This window comes from Panthera pardus, unplaced genomic scaffold (genome assembly GCF_024362965.1).
Source record: "Panthera pardus isolate Hobbes unplaced genomic scaffold, ASM2436296v1 HiC_scaffold_8, whole genome shotgun sequence".
Classification (NCBI taxonomy): domain Eukaryota; kingdom Metazoa; phylum Chordata; class Mammalia; order Carnivora; family Felidae; genus Panthera; species Panthera pardus.
The window spans coordinates 13437213-13456690 of record NW_026527013.1 but is presented as its reverse complement, the minus strand read 5'-3'; the positions used below and the strand labels follow the sequence as shown (position 1 = coordinate 13456690).

The window sequence follows — 19478 nt, the reverse complement described above, 5'->3', positions numbered from 1 at the left end:
GGGAAACAAACTGAACTTGCATAATACAAGCCCGGCACAGAGTAAGCACCTCATTCACTCTTTATTCATTTGTTGTTTCCAGCACGGCACCGGCAAGGAGCGACGGTCCTGTGCCAGGCATTAAGTGTATGTAGAATGGAGGTCATGGGGGAGGGGCTGTCCGTGGCCATGAGCCAGAATAAATGGAGGACCACGACTACTTGGGAGGTAGTATCTGACACGTCCCTGTGGCACAGGTGAGCAGACCCAGTTTGGGGAGGCGAAGCCCGTGGCCTGGGGTCGTGCCATCAAAGGACGCAGACGCTGTCGTCTTGGGGCCCTTCGCTGGTGGACCAGAGGGACTTTGGCCACTGGAGGCTCGGACCTCTGTGCTTGAGTCCTGACTTGGTCTCCCCAAACTGGGTTCCCTCCTTGCAAAAGCGGGAGGGATTAAAACCGCGGGGTTGTAGGCGAGGGTACGGGAGTCCTCCCCAAGCCTCTGCCGCCCCCTCATGGTCTCCTCTGGTCGACACACGCCACTCTCGCTTGGTCCAGCATCTCCCCCCTTCATCCCTTCGCGTCCGGCGGGGGGGGGGGGGGGGGGGGGGACTGCCTTCTCGCTCCCTCTCGGCGAGCAGTGCGGAGCGGGCCTGCACCCCACCCCACGGGACTCCCATTCTGCGGCTGCCACACGGGCATCTGTTGCCCGCTGTCCTGCACTCCTCAACGCGGGCCAGGAGGGTGGGGAGGACACCGAGTTCCTTTCCTTCCTCCGCGTTCATGTTTTCCAGGCCCAGCCTCGCTGCACCCTCCTGGAAAATGTGGTGGGAAAGAGGAAATCCGGGTGGGGATCCCCGTCCCCAAAAGCCGTGCAAACGGATGCAAATACATGCAAACCTTTGCAGAGCAGGCCAACTAGTCCTCATCGCCAGGGGGGTCCCGGGAGCGGTTACCGGCCCCTGCCGGCCTTTCTCTACCGTGAGGTGGGAGGCTACAGACTGACGCTCAGGCTGAGGCGCATTCATTGAGTGCCTACTGTGTGCAGAACCATGCCCTGGCTGCTGGGGGCGCAGCAGGATCCAGGCGGACCCCTACCGCTCACCGGCACAGGGCACTGACCCAGCCAGCAGACGACCGACCGCACATTTCAGAAGCTGACGGGTGACAAGAGTGAAGTCAAGTCGGAGACGGAGCTGGCCTGGGGGGCGACTTTATGTGGGGCTTCGGGGAGGGGAGCTCTCTGAGGAGGTGATTGCAGACCTGAAGGCGGGGAACGAGCCAAGCTTGGGGGCGGGGGGGGGGGGGGGGAGGGCACTTGGAGCAGGGGGAACAGCCAGTGCAAAGGCCCTGAGGTGGAACAAGTGGAATGAGCAGAGTGAGGCCAGGGAAAGCCACGAGGGACCTTGAGCCTTGGTGAAGCGTGTGGAATTTACTCTGAGGGCGCTGGCGGGGAGGAGGGGAGGGACCACGGGCACTGGAGAGTTTGGAGCCAGAGGGACCTAATGAGATTTGTAGATTCTGAAAAGCCCACCGCCATGTCCAACCAAGGCAGTGGCTGTGTGGCAGGGAGAGACGGGTGGATGGGAACGTGTTCTGGGAACCCTGAGAGGTGTGTAGGACCATCTTCTCGGGGGTTGGGGGGGTACAGGGAGCAGGGTGGTGAGATTCACCTTCCCTGACTGCCCAGTTCCCATCACAGAACAGGGAGGGGGCAAGCAGGACGCAGCCCCGTGGAGGAGGAGGGGCAGGGAGACTCTGAAGGCTGGGCAGCTGCAGTCTGAGCGCACAAGGGGCTGTCGCACGGGTATCTGTTGTCCCCAACCCTGCCTGCTGCCCAGGCACCCCCAGTGCTCCCACAGCTCCCTAGTTATGAGCTACTGTGGCTCCAGCATGACCTTCTGGCTGGCTGTCCTTGAACTTCTACCTTGCACTCAGTAAAAGCAAACTTTTTTTTTTTTACTAACGGTGCTGCGTGCTCTGTGAGATTCCACGATTCCTACATCCTGAGGACCCCAACTGGGTTCTAGGATTCCACAATTCTCGGTCTCTCTTGGTTTCAGGATCTGGGTCAGGTCTTCCGGGACCCCCACTTGTCCCACTTTTGCCTTGGTGCCCACCCTTGTCCCTGATGGCCCCTGACTCAGGAGGGGCAGCTCGTGAGGTCTCTCCCCCAGGGCTCCCAGCCCAGGAATGACACTTGGCACCTGGACAAACCCAGGGACAGGACCTGGGAGTCTCAGCACCGGAAGCAGGAGAGGCCCACCAGGGCCTTGCGGGTTCCACATTCTTGTCCACCCGAGTTGGCTGGGTGATCCCAAAAGAACCTTCCCCTCCCTGGACCCCAGCCGGCCAGAGGGTTAAAAGTCCAAGAGGCCAGCCCTATCTCACGAGCCTCACAACGAAGGGCCCATCGCCACCTACTCTGGGCTTTCGCTCTGCGTGGTTCCAGCACCTCACCTACCTCTGGAGACTGAGGGCCCAGTTCAGCGGTCTCCACCTCCTGCCAGCGTCCTGCCAGCTGCTCTGTGCAGGGTCTGTGGGGTGGGGACACAGTAGAGGAGTCTGCAGGCAAGAATGGGTAGATGGCCGGGGCAGGGGGTGGTGAACGAAGACACGGAAGTTAGGGAATTGGGGTGCACTCGTCATCTGTTCAAAGGTCCCTCCATAGTGGGACTGACCCCACCGTCTGGCTGGTTCGGGCAGAGCCCTCCCAGCCACCCCCAAGCTGTAACATGGATAGTTTGTCGAGGCCCTGGCCTTCCACTCTCCCAGTGATGCATCCAGTCTCTAGCTCACCTGAACTATCCCCACCCCCACTTCACACAGAACAAAAGCTGAGTGGGTAGTGACTAGCCCCAGGCACAACCAGTAGGGCCACCTCAAGACCAAGTCACGATTGACTGAAGGGCTCCAGATTCCAGTCCAAGCGGGACTGGGGCTCCTTCTCCATGTTCTAATCTTGCAGACACAGGGTCAGGTGTCCAAGGCCCTTCCACTTTGTTGCTCAAGTGTGGCTTCTCGATGGCCAAAGAGGGCTGCTGGCGCCCCGGCCATCCTGCCTCTATTCCAGCCAGATGGGGACATCCTGGAAATGGCAGACATCACCACTGCTAGTATCACATGATTACTCCTAGATGAGAAGGCTGGGAAATGGATTTTTTCTTTGTGAGGGGCATCTAGATACAGAGATCCAATTACTGAGGAAGGAGGAGGGGTTTCTGCCCCAAGTCCCAAAAGATTAATGAAATCAACAAGGCAAAAAGTTCAAAAACTCTAGCCTGGCTCCCAAAATATACCCTAAGCAACATGAAGTGCCCTAGAAAAGTATTTGTACCATCTACGGGGAAAAACATGTATCTGTCACATCTTTCGCCTACATACATAAAGACCTTTACAAAACAGTAACTTAAAAAATGACCCGCAGCCCCGTAATGAGCCGAGACCACACAAGTATTTTTACTTAAAGCAAAGTGCCCACCTCCTAAGAAAAAAGCAAATTCAAATCCTAAGAAGTGATTTTTCTTTAGCCATCAAAGCGCAAAGGCCTGGAGATGGGAAAGAACCACTCGAGAACAGCAGGCAGGGCAGCCGCGAAGGTCTCGGAAGCCTGGCACCCCATCCTCAGGGGTCTTTCCTGTGACAACGGCTGGCTGTGCACAAACCCTGGCTTGGGTGCCGCTCCAAGCATAGGCGGAGTTTGAAATGACCTGCTTTTCCAGAAACCACTCAGACTGATCCTGCCAACTAGCCCCCTCCCCCCAAGTGGGAGAGGGGAGGCCGTACCCTTGCCTGGGACACCCCAGCGCAGACTGCTCCCCACACCCCACGGACTTGCCCTGCCTTCTTCTCATTCCCCGGCTCCCCGCAACAGAAGGCGATCCTGACTGACCTTTGCCCCCAGTGCCCGTAGTTGCGACTTTCCCCAGTACTGTCAACGGAGTAAATTAAATCTGCTCCGTGCCCTCATCTTCTGAGAACATCGAGGCTCAAAGGGCCGGGGCCGCTCAAGGTCACACACCAAGGACAGATGCCTCCCAAGATCCTTGCTCCTTCCTAGCTGTGTCGGCCTCCTGACGGGCTCAGCCAGGGTGGGATTAGCCTCGTGCCTAGAATTCCCCAGGCTGTAAGCGGTTGCCTGGAGACAGATACCCAGTGAGTCCTTTACCTCCTGGGGCAGGATTAGGGTCTCCTTTGAGGGGCCCCCAAGCCAGTGAAGGACAAACTACCACAGCTCACAGCCCTCTCAGGTGCCCCCTCACGTCTGCTCTGAGGATCCCGGAACCAGAGACTAGGGTTCTAAGCCTGGAAGGGAAAACTCGTAGGTAGAATGAACCAACCCTAACATCCCGATTCCTTCCAGGCATCCAAGTGCCACAGCTTACCACAGCCGTGGGGAGGGTTGAGGCCTGTGCCTCACAAGGCAGGTGGAATGGGTTTAGGGGCCAAACCTTTTGGCCTGCAACACGCTACAAAGCTCACAGCAGAGGGCCAGTCGATGGGGCTGAAAAATGGGCCCTCTGGCTCTAGGACCCGGCCCATGACAGCCCCTTGCTGGATGAAGTCCCAGGGGGTGTGGCCTTCTCATTTCTAGAGCTCCCCTTCTGGAGAAATCAAGTGTCTGGGTCCCACTTCAAGAGAGAAAGACCCCTCCCAGAGCAGAGAACTCACAGCTTGGCTGCGCCCTTTTGAGCTCTGCAGGGTGTACAAAGAATACAAGCGTGTCTGAGCACCCGGGTTTTCCCAAGGAGTTTATTTGGGCGGACCTGGGGCCAGGGAGGCTCTGCATCTAAAAGAAGGTGTTGGGCCTCTTGGTGGTGAAGCGTGGCTTGTGCTGGCGACGCAGGACCCGGTGGGGCAGCGGGAACTTGATCTTGGAGTCCTGTGGTAAGGAGAGATGGGTGAGGGGGACGAAGCCTCTTAACCTTTCTTCCAGGGGCCACTGAGGTGTGGCCACCCCCCACCGGGCTCCTGCGTCAAACCCGGTGCCTCCCTGCAGCTCCCAAGGCCGGGGGACAGGGGAGCAGCTAGGCCAGCTCCATGTTCCAGGGGAGACCCCCCCCCTCAGCCCAGCCCACCCAGCAGGGCCCCCAGGGCACTCACGTGGAACTGCTTGACTGCCGGGCGGCGGCACTTGCTGGCTGCAATCTCCTCCACCTTCATGATCTGGATCGAGTGGGCCCGGGCACGGTGCCGGGCACCCATGTCTCGGTCTGCAGGAGGGTGAAGGTGAACGTGTGCCGGGGGTGCGCGCACTCCTTAAACCCCCCCTCCGTCAAGTACTGACCCGGAAGGACCCCAACGGGCGTGGGCCACCAGGGCTGTAGAACCTCTCAATTCACTTTGAGGAGCACGGCCACAGCCCCCCAAAGGCGACGAGATCCAGTTGCTGTTAGCACCTCTGTTTAAACCGCTATTACAAGAAACAGCAGTTCTTGGGTTGAGGCGCTTCGGTTTTGGCCCCGGCAGGCAACCTGCCCTGGGAGCACTTGGGGCCACTGGCACCACATCCTGACAGGGCCCCGGCTGGATTCTGGGTGGGAATTATCGCCACACGAGTGATCAACTCCAAAGGTCCCCCTGCTGCCAGGCTCCAGAAAAAGATGCACCCGGAACATCCTTTCCACTCCTGTCCCCTTAGCAAACACAAACACTGCCTCTGCATCCCAACCGCCATGCCTGGGACCACCCAGTCCCCGTCCTGCCTCAGTCTGAAGGAGGGGGCGGACACAGGCGGATGAGCTGCAGACGCCTGCGAGGTCGCAGGCGAGTCTAAAGGAGAAACCGGGTTGTGGCCACCGGAAGCTTACAGCACTGGGTGACGGCGCCCGCGGTCGTCAGGTCCCGGTACTCCCGGTACATGTTGTGGGTGCCGCTGCGGGAGTCGTAGCGCAGCCAGATGCCGAAGTTCTTCACCCGCAAGGGGGATTTCTCGAACACCTGCCAAAGAAACCGGCTGAGGCAAGCGTAGTGAGCGGGCTCGAGCCCAACTTCTACCACCCTGGCTGATCATCTGCCCCTGCTGCTCCAAGGGCAGCCCAGCCCCAGGCCTCTCCTGCGCCTATTTCCCAGTCTTTGAATTTTAAAGTACACGAGGAAAACCTGCTGTCCTAGGACAAATTCCCACCGTTTAACAGCCGGGGGTACACAGCAGTCCAGGCCTGGATGTTCCCCCCATGTGGACCACCAGCTCCAGGCTCCTCCCAAACGCCACCCACCCAGGTCTATCTAGACCAAAAACCAGCTGCCACCCTGTGCGGCCGTATGACGCAGAGTCCAGTGCCCAACACAGCAAACGTGCCTAAGTGACGGCACCTTCGTAGATGGGGTCCAGCAAAGGTGCGGGCCTCAGCCAAGGTGTCCCGGCATGCCAGCCACACCCTTCTGGGCCTTGGGCTCTTTCGTTAGGAAAAGGGCACCGAGGGATCCGTCCCATCCTGACCTAGGGCCTAAACAGCACATACGGAACAGGCCAGGGGTTATGAAGTCTGGGAACTCTGTGCAGTGAGGAAGGCCCCCACAGGAACGTGTAAACCCGCTCCAGACCTCACCCTGTCTCAGACGCCCCGTACCTGCCCACAGTAGACAATTTCCCCTGAAGACTTCTTCATCTTCTTCAGCTGAGACACAAAATACCAGAAGCGGGACTTGGCGACAACATGATTAGGTGCAAAGATTCGCATGCGATACAGCGGAGGAGTGCGGCACTTGGGGGTGGGCAGACAGCGCCCCACCACCTTGTACTCTCGCAGCTGAAAGAGAAACGGGGGCGAGATGACGCCTGACCCAGAGCTCTGAGGCAACTGTGAAGATTGACCCTGCTCCCTTTCCCAATATGGAGCAGGAGAGCGAGAAGACTGTCCCCTCCCAGGGCATCCGTGTGGAATCCTGATGAAGGAGCCACGCCACTGTCCCAGCCTTTCCACAACAGGGGTTGAGGGCAGGGAGGATTCACTAAGGTGCCTGTGTACCCTTTGCCTCGGCTCCAGAAAGCTGGGCAGGGCTATCAATCTCACTGTCCTTCCTCCTTCCGTTTACGTTCCTGGGAAAAGCTGAAGCCTAGGCCTGCAGCCTCCTAACTCCGTTGCATCTTTGCGGCTGACTACGTCTTCCCAAAGTTCTCTTCCACTCGGGGGCCCAAAGACAGTCACCAGCCTGGGATCCCACAGCACGCTCCAGGCAGAACCAGGAAAAAAAAAAAAAAAAAAAAATCCAGCGCCCTCCCCAGCCCTGGACTCTCAGCACTGCTGCCACGGGACCTGCAGCTACCTCAGTTTTCCCAGCAGCAGTCCAAGGGGTTTGGACTTCCCAGTGGAAACTCCCTGTTTACACGGATGCACAGACAAGTATGTCGGCCAAGGCCAAACTCTGCGATATAGTACAAAGGAACGTATCTCTCACGGACTTGCTGTTTTGCTTATATGATAGCCCCAAGTATCGCCAACTCGGCTCATACTCCCACCTCTCAATCTGACTCATCAGCCCCGCGGACCACCCGTTCAGGAAGGGACCGATGCGGCTGGCCTGAGGCTGGAGAGCTGTACATGACCCCCTTGGTCCCGGGGACTTGCTCTTCCATCTCTGCGCCACAGCGCCCTCTGATTTCACCTAGCACTTGTCACAGATAAGGCTCGCACTCCCGGTGTCAGCTCGGGTTTATACTTTTCTTCTACTTCTCACAGCCACGCCGAGAGGAGTAGTATTATTGCACCCTCCCACTGGGTCCTCTTCGCCAATGGGAAAACTGAGGCTCGGAGGCTCAACAAGGTCCCGTCGGTCGAGCGTCCAAGTCGCGCCACTTGTCCCTTCCCCCGGAAAGGAGGCCCGGCCTCTTCGGGCCCCGTGATTCCCAAGCGGGCCGGGAGCATGGCATCAGCCTCCCCACGCGGCGCCCGCGATGGCCGCCATGTTGGCTGCACCTGAAGGCAGTGGCGCGCGTGGCGAGGGACGAAGCCGGGCGCACGCTCCCTCTACCCGGCCCACGCCACCTGCCGGGGCCCCGGATTCGTTCCGCACCGCACTCCCCGGCCCCCTGCCCCACCGCGCTCGCCTTACTGTGCCCGAGGCCTTCATGGCGCACCCTCCGCTCTCGCCGCCACCCAAGAAAGGAAGTGGCCGCCCTCGCGCAGCCGCTCACCAGGACTTCGTTGACGGAAGTCCCGCCTCCCGCAAGCCGCACGCCCATTGGTTTGTCGGCCCGGCGCTCAACCAGATCTGCTTTTTCATTGCCTCCGGATCCACCAACCTCACACAGCCCCGCCTTCGTTCGCAGCTAGACTGCAACTCGCAGGAGGTAGGTCTCGTAGCCCCTCCCCTTCCACCTTGACCAGTAAGGGAGCCTGGGAGCGCCAGGCACGCTGGGAGTTGTAGGCAGCCTAGGGGTGTCTGGGTGGCAGTCCGAGCGTTCCACTTACTGTGATGCTCTTGTGTGGAATGTATTTGTTTGTTTGTTTGTTTGTTTGTTTGTTTGTTTGTTTGTTTCTTTCTTTCTTTCTTTCTTTCTTTCTTTCTTTCTTTCTTTCTTCGTTTGTTTTTAGAATTTATGTCTTTACTGCTTTATATTGCATGAAATGACTTTTCTAGTGTAACATTTTAATTCTTTTAATTGTTTTTTTACTATATAATATTTTTTATTATTTTTTAAGATTTTATTTTTTAAGTGATCTCTATACTCAAGGTGGGGCTCTAACTCGCAAGCAGGCACCGTGAACGTACTCTATATATTTTTGTTTTGTTTTTATTTTCCTTTTAACTTTTTTTTTAAGTTTACGTGTTTATTTAGAGAGAGAACACGAGCTAGTGGGGGGGGGGGGGAGGGTGGGCAGAGAGAGAGAGAGGGAGAGAGAGAATCCCAAGCAGGCTCCACACCAGCAGTGCAGAGTCTGAGGTGGGGCTCAAACTCACTAACCACGCGTGACCTGAGCTGAAACCAGGAGTCAGACACTTAACCAACTGAGACACCCAGGCGCCCCAAGCCTACTGTATGTGTGTGTGTGTGTGTGTGTGTGTGTATACATTTATTTATATATTTATATATATTTATTTTTGAGACAGAGAGATAGAGCATGAGTAGGGGAGGGGGGCAGAGAAAGAGGGGGAAGCAGAATCCAAATCTGAAAGCAGGTTCCAAGCTCTGAGCTGTCAGCACAGAGCCCGACGCGGGGCTCAAACCCACAAACTGTGAGATCATGACCTGAGCCGAAGCTGGACGCTTAACGGACTGAGCTACCCAGGCACCCTCAAGCCTACTGTATTTTTTAAGTTAGTTCCTTAGTGGATGCTCTAGGGCTTCACACATCCATCGGTGTTTTATGTGCTTGTTTTTTTGTTTTTTAGTTGATTTATTTATTTTGAGTGAGAGTAGGGGAGGGGTGGAGAGAGAGGGAGAGAGCAAGAGAATCCCAAGCAGGCCCCACACTGTCAGCACAGAGCCTGACATGGGGCTCAAACTCATGAACCTCAAGATCTTGACCCGAATTGAAACCAAGAGTAGGATGCTTAACCAACTGAGCCACCCAGGCGCCCCTAACACATACATCTTAATTTACAATCTATTTACGATTTATGCTGCCTTCATTTTAATGAGATGCCATTACTCCTATAGTAGCTCCTATAGAACTCATTTCCTCTTCCCCCTTTTGTCCCAAATTATTGTTATTATTGTGCTATTACTGCTGTACATATTACATCTCTTATGTGTTACAAACCTAACAACGCATGGCTATAATTGTTACTTACAACCGTATGTCTGTTAAAGCATCATGAGAAATTAAAGGAGGACAAGTATGTATTTATAAAGTTTGTTATATTAATCTTCTCCATTTGCATTTCTGGTTCCCTCCACTTGTGTTTGTGGATTAGCATTACTACCTGGTGTCATTTCCTCATTCCTATACGACTTTACTCACCTCTGTTTGTATTATCGTCAAATATATTACATGTCTACGTGCTATAAACCTAATGATGGAATTAATATAATTTTTATACAATTGCTTTTTTTTAAGTTTCACTTATGTATTTTGAGAGAGAATCTAAGTGGGAGAGGGGCGGAGAGAGAGAGAGGGAAAGAGAGAATCTGAAGCAGGCTCCATATTGCCGTCACGGAGCCCGATTCAGGGCACGAACTCCTCAACCGGGAGATCATGACTTAAGCCAAATTTGGTATTTTAACCGACTGAGCCACCCAGGCGCCCCTACAATTGCTTTCCAAATCAGTTAAGAGATCAAAAAAGTGCATTTGTGCTGTTTTTTATAATTACAGCATTGTCTTTGTGGTCTTTCATTTTTCACGTGTGTTACAATTGACATCCAGGGTCTTTCTGCACTTAAAGAAGTCGTGAGCAGGAAATGGGTTAGGCAGTGCCTTTTTCATGGATCCGCAGGTGTTGAAAATTCGGAAAATTGGCGGGAAAGGAGCATGAGGGGTGGAGTGTGGTCAAGGGACCAGGCCTGCCTCCTCCTGGCTCTGGCCCTTTTCTCTGGAAGAGACGACCCCATCCAAACGGCGCTGCCTAGACTGTCCACCAGGTGGCAGCAGACCTTTTGCTTTGTCTCCACCGGGCTGAGGCCAAGAGCCTGGACGTTGGTGTGGGTGGGGCAGGAACAGGTTCAAATCCCACTAATAGTTCCTTGGAACATCATCTCTCTGGGCCTCAGTTCCCCCATCCGTAAGATGAGGCTAATAATAGTCCCCAGCTCCTGGGGTTATGAGCTTTAAATGGCGTAGAATGTTTGGACTGGGGAGGCAGAAGCCCCAGCCCTGGAGCTGTGCGCCTTGGGCACCGGTGAACTCCGTGCGCTGGGCCTCAGTTTTCCCAGACTGGGGGCAGGAAATGGGAAGGTAGAAAGGAGTCCTGGAAAATGAGTGCTGGGAGAGCAAGAGAGGGGCCAGAGGAGGGGGAGCAGGGAGGACAGGTGAGAAGGGAGGGGGGAGTATGAATGGGAAGGAAAGGCCCCAGGCTCAGCAGGGCTTTGGAGCCAGGTAGGTCAGGGTGACCGCTTCAGCTGGAGCAGAAGGAGGAACGGGGCGGGAGGGGGGGGGGGCAGGGGGTGTGTCCTAACGTTTGTTAAGCTTCCCTGCCCCCCTTTTGGCTCTATTGTGGAATGCTGCCCTGGTCCCTCCTCTGAGCCCCTGCTCCTCCCTCCTGCCCTTCCACCCCCCCTCCATCTCGTGGCTCCTGTTCCTAGCAGCCCCCGCCCAGGGAAGCCCAGCTGGGTCAACTGGTCCTGGCTAGGCATCCCTTCCTCTCTGTTATCACCATTCAATTAGGCCTGGCTGACTTCCTGGTTGGCGGGGCCACCCCTGGGCTGCCCCCTCCCTGACTGTCCTTCTTCCTCCTTGAGACCTTGAAGGCTTTAATCCTGGCTCCTGGGCCACACTCTGGCCACACCCCAGTTTGGATCATCACCCTTCCTCAGCTGTCCTGGCAGTCACCACCTCAGCTGCTCCCATCCAGCTCACCCCCTTCTCCATCTGGGCCACCAGCACCTCCGTCTTTCCAGTGCTGCATGCAGTGGCCCAAGATTCTGCTCCTGTCACTTTATCCTGCAAATGACCCAAGCCACTCACTCCCATGGAACCCAGATGCCACAAGGTTCAGGCCCCGGCCTCCTGCGCCTTGTCTCCTGCCCCTCATTGTTCCTGCTCCCAACCCTCCTAAGGCTCTTTCTTCGAATTCATGAATGGATGGATGGATGGATGGATGGATGAAGGAAGGAAGGAATGGATGAATGAATGGATGAATGAATGAATGGATGAATGAAGGAAGGAAGGAATGGATGGATGAATGAAGGAATGAATGAATGGATGAGGGAAGGAAGGAAGGAATGGATGAATGGGTGGATGAATGAAGGAATGAATGAATGGATGAGGGAAGGAAGGAAGGAATGGATGAATGAATGGATGGATGAATGAATTCCAGTACCTATTGTGGGCCAGGCACTGGGGACCCAGCAGTGATCAAGACAACCAACTCCAGCCCTTTGAGAGCTGATATACCAATGGGAGAAATGGACAAGCACAAGATAAATAAGAAAAATAGGCACCACAACACAGTGCGATGTGTGCTGGGGAGAAAAATAAACAGGAAGGGGGTCTCTGTAGGCTCCGTGCAAGTATCGCCGTCCCCCCCCCCCATCCCCAGCCAGAGGCTAGATCCCATTTCCCTTTTCTCAGCCTCATTGGAGGATGATCCTAGGGCCTTGTGAGCAGGGGGGGGGGGGGGGGGTGGTAAGCAAACAAAGCCAGATTGCACTGCTGAGCGCTGGATGTGTTTGCTCTTCTCATGATCAATATGATTGCGTTGGTTCACGGTCAACCTCTGAACAGCAGCTCTGGTTACTATTTCCTCTCCCATCCCAAGTGCTTAAATGTTTCCTTTCTTTTTTTTTAAGGATATGCATTTTTTTAAACTTTATTTTTTATTGTTCAAAATTTACATCCAAATTAGTTAGCATCTAGTGCAACAATGATTTCAGCAGTAGATTCCTTAGTGCCCCTGACCCATTTAGCCCATCCCCCCTCCCACAACCCCTCCAGTAACCCTCAGTTTGTTCCCCATATGTAAGAGTCTCTTCTGTTTTGTCCCCCTCCCTGTTTTTATATTATTTCTATGTTTCCCTTCCCTTATGTTCATCTGTTTTGTCTCTTAAAGTCCTCATATGAGTGAAGTCATAGGATTTTTGTCTTTCTCTGACTGGCTAATTTCACTCAGCATAATACCCTCCAGTTCCATCCACGTCATTGCAAATGGCGAGATTTCATTCTTGTTGATTGCCAAGTAATACTCCATTGTATATATATACCACATCTTCTTTATCCATTCATCCATTGATAGACATTTGGGTTCTTTCCATATTTTGGCTATTGTCGATAGTGCTGCTATAAACATGGGGATGCATGTGTCCCTTGAAACAGCACACCTGCATCCCGTGGATAAATGCCTAGTCGTGCCATTGCTGGGTCGTAGGGTAGTTCTATTTTTAGTTTTTTGAGGAACCTCCATACTGTTTTCCAGAGTGGCTGCACCAGCTTACATTCCCACCAACAATGCAAAAGAGATCCTCTTTCTCCGCAAGGGATATGCATTTTTTTAATTAAAAATTTTTTTTTAATGTTTTTATTTTTGAGAGAGAGAGAGAGAGAGAGAGGGCAAGCAGGGGAGGGGCAGAGAGAGAGGGAGACACTGAATCCAAAGCAGGCTCCAGGCTCTGACCTGTCAGCACAGAGCCCGACACAGGGATTCAAACTCACAAACTGTGAGATCATGACCGGAGCTGAAGTCGACACTTAACCAACTGAGCCACCCAGGCACCCCTATACGTTTCCTTTTTTGATCAAACACGTACCTTTAAACACTATTAACAAATACAAAATTCAACAGGCATGGAAAGGTAAATGACAGAAACTATCTCCCTCCTTTGTCTACCATGCGGCTCCCCAGTGGCCACCACGGGAACAAGTTATTTATTGTTTATGTTTCCCTGCAAAGGGTCTACCCATCCTCATCATCTCTCGTCTTTCTACACAAACCAAAGCTTCCTCCCCAGGCAGGTTTGCACCTTGCTCTTGCCTTTGTGAAATATCTCGGAGGTCTTCCCATATTGTCAGCATTTGTGCTTGCCTTGTCCTTGTGCGTTCTTTGTGCACAGGTGTGTAATATTCATTGCTGAGACCAGCCATAGTTTATACAGCAAACCCCCCTGTGCCTGGGCATTTAGGTCGTTTCCAGCTCGTTGCTGTTACAAATTGTGCCATGATGAATCCTTAGCTCTGTATAGGTATCACTCATGGAAGGCCGATTTACTAGAAGGATCCTTGCTGGGTTCTAGGGCATTTTCTTCAGCTTCTGCCTGATTCCCTCCACAGGGCTGGGCCATTTCCACTCGTGACGGCAACAATGAGAATTTGTGCAGATCCTTGAGCATACGCTGAAGTCTTATACTTTTCTTTCTTTCTTTTTTTAAATTTTATTTAAAAAAATTTTTAATGTTTATTTATTTTTGAGAGAGACACAGAGCATGAGTGGGGGAGGAGCAGAGAGAGAGGGAGACACAGAATCCGAAGCAGGCTCCAGGCTCCGAGCTGTCAGCACGGAGCCCGACACAGGGCTTGAACCCACAGACTGTGAGATCATGACCTGAGCCGAAGTCAGACGCTTCACCGACTGAGCCACCCAGGCGCCCCTTTAAATTTTATTTTAGAGAGAAAGTGAACAGGTGGAGTGGGGGGGGGGGGGCGGAGAGAAAATTCCAAGCAGGCTCCATGCTCAGTTCGGGGCCCATTGCAGGGCTGGATCCCATGACCCTGGCTGGGGATCATGACCTGAGCAGAAATCGGGAGTGGGACGGACGCTCAACTGACTGAGCCACCCAGGCGCCCCTGAAGTCTTACACTTTTCATTTATGCCAGTCTAACAGGTGGAAAACAGCCCCTTGTTATGCCTTCGCCTCCCCCACAACGTTTCAACTTTATTAAGTGTTCATTGGAGTCCACTAAATTGCATATTTTAAATGCACACTTTGCACAGTTCTGACAAGTGTGTAAATCTATGAAACCGTGACTACAATCAAGATGATGAACCTATTGGGGCGCCCGGTGGCTCAGTCGGCTGAGCGTCTGACTTCGGCTCAGGTCACGATCCCACGGTTTGCGGGTTCGAGCCCCACGTCGGGCTCGGTGCTGACAGCTCAGAGCCTGGATGGAGCCTGCTTCGGATCCTGTGTCTCCCTCTCTCTCCGCTCCTCCCCAGCTCATACTCTGTCTCCTTCTCTCTCTTTTTTTTTTTTTAATTAAAAAAAAAATTTTTTTTAACGTTTATTTTTGAGACAGAGAGAGACAGAGCATGAATGGGGGAGGGTCAGAGAGACAGGGAGACACAGAATCGGAAGCAGGCTCCAGGCTCTGAGCTGTGAGCACAGAGCCCGACGCGGGGCTTGAACTCACGGACCGCGAGATCATGACCTGAGCCGAAGTCGGACGCTTAACCGACTGAGCCACCCAGGTGCCCCTCCTTCTCTCTCTCAAAAATGAATGTTTAAAAATCACCCCCAGCGGGGTCCTGCACCCCTTCACGATGCCTTCCTCTCGGCACCTTCATTGGCAGCAACCTGATCGGCTTTCTGCCGTTAAGAATAGTTTGCACGTTCCAGAATTTTGCGTGTAAGCCTTGTGCCTGGCTCCTTTCACTCCCTGATCATCACTGATGATTCTGAGATTGTCCCATATTGTTGCGTCTTTCACTAGTTTATTACTTTATTTTCTTTTTTAACCAAGTTGTATTCCTCTGCATGGCTGGACCACTGGTTGTGTATCTATTCACGTGAGTGATCATCTGGGCTGTTTTCAATTTAGAACCATTACGGATGAAGCTGTCGAGCGCATGCGTTTATAAGCCCTTATATAGACTTATGCTCTCGTTTCTCTCAACACGTAGGAGGAAAATGGCTGGCTCATATGGTTTCAGAAACCGCTAAACTGTTCACCACAGGGTCTGCACCTTTTTTTTTGCATTCCCCCGCCAGTCCCACATCGTCAACACTTGTTCTCGTCTGTCATTCTAATTTTGCCCATCCTTGTATGGTGCTATCTCACCTTGGTTTAGGTTTGCATTTACCTTATGGCTAATGATTTTGTGCATATTTTCATGTGCTTGTCGGCTTTGGTGAAACATCTATTCGTATCTGTTGTCCATATTATTACTATTATTTTTTTAAATATTTATTTATTTTTGAGAGACAGGGAGAGACAGCATGATCAGGGGAGGGGCAGAGAGAGAGGGAGACACAGGATCCGAAGCAGGCTCCAGGCTCCGAGCTGTCAGCACAGAGCTCGACGCGGGGCTCGAACCCACGAACCGTGAGATCATGACCTGGGCCGAAGTCGGGCGCTTAACCGACTGAGCCACCCAGGCGCCCTCCATATTATTTTTTTAATTGATTAATTTATTTTGAGAGAGAGAGAGAGAGAGAACCAGCAGGGGAGGGGCAGAAAGGGGGGGTACGGAGGATCTGAAGCGGGCTCTGCACTGATGGCAGAGAGCTCGATGCGGGGCTTGAACTGACAAACCATGAGAATGTGACCTGAGCTGAAATCAGATGTTTAACCGACTGAGCCACCCAGGGGCCCCAATTTTAATTTTTTTCTAATGTTTATTTCTGACAAAGAGAGAGAGAGACAGAGCATGAGCGGGGGAGGGGCAGAGAGAGAGGGAGACACAGAATCTGAAACAGGCTCCAAGCTCTGAGCCGTCAGCACAGAGCCCGACGCGGGGCTCGAACTCACGGACCGTGAGATCATGACCTGAGCGGAAGTCGGCCGCTCAACCGACTGAGCCACCCGGGTGCCCCATACATCGGAATTACGTTGACTCATGAATCAGTCTGGGGAGAACTGACATCTTAACAACACCGAGTCTGCCAATCTATGGACATGGTATATTTTTCCATTTCTTTAAGTCTTCATGAATTTTGCTCGGTAATAACCTATAGTTTTTAGTGCTGAGGTCTTAGACTTCCTTTGTTTGGTTTATCTCTAGATACTTAATTTTTTTTTTTTTTGGTGCTGCTGCAAATGGGATTTTTTAAAAATTTCATTTTCCAATTGTGTGGTCTAAGAATGCATGGTATATAAGAATTCGGTTGACTTTTGTACGTTACCTTTTTAACCCGTGAACTTGCTAATTCCAGTAGTTGTCAGAGATTCCCTTGGATTTTTTACATTGTAAATAACCATACCATCTGCAAATAGGAAGAGTTTTACTTCCTCCTTTCCAATCTTTATGCCTTGTGTTTGTTTTTCTACCCTCATTGTAATGACTTTGACCTCCAGAGGAACATCAAATAGAAGTGATGAAAATGGAGTCCTTGTCTTTGTTCCAGTCTCAGGAGGAAACAATTCGGTCTTTCACGTTAAGTAAAATATTACCCATAGATTTTTTTTTGTAGACGCTCCTTATCAGGTGGAGGACATTCTCATCTACACCTACTTTGGTAGACGTTTTTATGAAGAGGTGTTGAGTGTTGGCCAATCTCTCCCGCATCCATTGAAATGATCATCTGGTTTCAGTGTGCTTTAAACTTGCACTTCCTGGAGGTCCTGGGTGGCTCAGTTGGTTTAGTGTCCGCCTTGGGCTCCGGTCGTGATCTCGCGGTTCGTGAGTTCGAGCCCCGCGTCAGGCTCTGCGCTGACAGCTCGGAGCCTGGAGCCCTGCTTTGGATTCTGTGTCCCCCTCTCTCTTCACCCCACCCCTGTTTGCAGCCTGTCTCTCTCCATCTTTCAAAAATGAATAAACCTGGGGCACCTGGGTGGCTCAGTCAGTTAAGCGTCCGACTTCAGCTCAGGTCACGATCTCGCGGTCCGTGGGTTCGAGCCCCGCGTCGGGCTCTGGGCTGATGGCTCAGAGCCTGGAGCCTGCTTCCAATTCTGTGTCTCCCTCTCTCTCTGCCCCTCCCCCGTTCATGCTCTGTCTCTCTCTGTCCCAAAGATGAATAAACGTTAAAAAAAAAAAAAAAATCAAAAATGAATAAACCTTAAAAAAAAATTTAAATTTGCGCATTTCCTATTATGAGTGAAGCTGAGCATCTTTTCCCGGGTTTAAGAGCCATTTATAAAAAAAAAAAAAAAAAAAAAAGAGCCATTTGTGCCTCATTTTCTGTGACTTCTGGGTTCATATCCTGCTAAGCTTTGGTGTTTTCTTATTGTTTCGCAGGAAGTGCTTGTATAATGAAGAGATTTCATCCACAATATGAATTCACGTTTGTTTCCAGTCTTATTTATTCTTTGATTGTATTTATGAGCTTTTTGGCAGCAGAAAAATTGAGATATTTGCCTCACTAAAGTTTCCAATTTATTCTTTTTTTTATTATTTTTTTTAATGTTTATTTATTTTTGAGACAGAGAGAGACAGAGCATGAACAGGGGAGGGTCAGAGAGAGGGAGACACAGAATCCGAAACAGGCTCCAGGCTCCGAGCCATCAGCACAGAGCCCGACGCGGGGCTCGAACTCACGGACTGCGAGATCATGACCCGAGCCGAAGTCGGCCGCTTAACCGACTGAGCCACCCAGTCGCCCTCCAATTTATTCTTGAACAAGGTCTGGGCTCTGCCTCCTTGAAACTTCCTCCCCCTTCACACAGCCCTCTCTGGGGCTGAGGATGTCCCTTTGCCCCACCCCTGTTCCCTTCCTGCTCACTCTCAAAATACCACAGTGACCGTCACACTGAAGTTTTCAGGGCCCTGGAAACTCACTGTCCTTCCTGGAGGACTGGAGCCTCTGTCTCAGGGCCAGGGATGGGAGTATGCTTACATTCGTTTCTGCCAAAGCCACCCAGGAAGTAAATGAAAAATACCACAGCCAAGTCCCCCCACCCCAGGCAGCACTTCCTGCCTCTAGCCTGCTGGGGCTCCTGCCACTGAGGTCACCCTCCTACCCCTCCCTCCACCTGCAAGGCCCCACTGATGCTTCCTAGCAAGTCTCAGAGCCCTCTGCCCTTGACATCCTGCTCTTCTCAGAAACGCTGTGACCCGGCCTCTGCCTGGGCTGTTCCCTCTGCAGGAACTCCCCACATTTCCAGATCACTCTTTGGCCAATCCCACTTGCCCTTGGATTTCAGTATCAAAGTCATTTCTTCCAGGAAGCCCTGCAGACTCAGGGTGTCTCCTACCAGCCCAGCCCCAAAGGCAACTGAAACAGTTTAATATCATGTCCCCCCCACCCCACCCCGCCAATGGTCGGCTCCACCAGGCAGAGACTGGGTCCGTTCTGTCCCCCGATGTGTCCCCAGTGCCCTACACACAGGAGGCGCCTGGTAAGTGTCCGTGGGTGATTGAACTAAAGTCAACAAAATACATACATACCAAAGCCGTTTTTTGTGCCAGGATATGTGATGGAATTATAGAAAGAGTCCTCTAAAGTCTATCCCCAAAACTCTATTTTCTGGGGTCTCCCCAAGGATGCTGCCCTAGCCTCCTGCCTCCTCCACTCATGAGAGCTTCCAGGGTGTTAAAAAAATTAAAAAAAAAAAAAAAAGATAAGTCAGATCTGACCCCTGGTCACCATTGTGGCTCCCCCTCTGTTCTTACCTCTTCCTGCCATTCCTGCCTCCTCTCTGGTCCTCGGACTGCTCACCTCATTCCACCTCAGGGCCTTTGCACTTACAGTGCCCCCACCAGGAGTGCCCTTTCTCTGTCCTGCTTCACACCACAGCTCAATTAATTGTGGCCTCTGCGCAAAAGGCACCTCCCTGCCCCCAGCTCCACCCTGTGCCTGTCTCATCACCCTGGTTTTCTTTTTTCTTTCTTTTATTCTTTTTTAAGTTTATTTATTTACTTTGAGAGAGAGAGAGACAGAGAGAGCAGAGCCAGGGAGGGGCAGAGAGAGAGGGAGAGAGAATTCTAAGCAGGCTTCACACGGTCAACACAGAGCCCAACATGGGGGCCTGAACTCACAAACCGAGAGTTCACGACTTGAGCTGAGACCTTGGTTTCCAACTGAGACCTTGG

The 19478-nt window shown here is 52.5% G+C and overlaps 1 protein-coding gene, 1 long non-coding RNA gene and 1 other non-coding gene across 3 annotated transcripts; all 3 read right to left on the bottom strand.

The window, feature by feature from the left end:
- Nucleotides 1–42: 42 nt before the first annotated feature.
- LOC128775690 (uncharacterized) lies at nucleotides 43–2552 on the bottom strand. Its single transcript, XR_008420624.1, has 2 exons — nucleotides 2432–2552; nucleotides 43–791 (listed from the first exon to the last, which is right to left on the bottom strand). It is a non-coding gene; the product is annotated as an uncharacterized LOC128775690 (long non-coding RNA).
- Nucleotides 2553–4700: 2148 nt separating this feature from the next.
- Nucleotides 4701–8165, bottom strand: RPL18A (ribosomal protein L18a). Its single transcript, XM_019416307.2, has 5 exons — nucleotides 8032–8165; nucleotides 6549–6728; nucleotides 5787–5916; nucleotides 5080–5189; nucleotides 4701–4858 (listed from the first exon to the last, which is right to left on the bottom strand). Exons 1-5 carry the CDS (start codon nucleotides 8047–8049, stop codon nucleotides 4766–4768), a joined length of 531 nt encoding a protein of 176 aa, XP_019271852.1. The 5' UTR covers nucleotides 8050–8165; the 3' UTR covers nucleotides 4701–4765.
- LOC128775785 (small nucleolar RNA SNORA68) lies at nucleotides 5296–5428 on the bottom strand. Its single transcript, XR_008420757.1, has one exon. It is a non-coding gene; the product is annotated as a small nucleolar RNA SNORA68 (small nucleolar RNA).
- Nucleotides 8166–19478: the final 11313 nt, after the last annotated feature.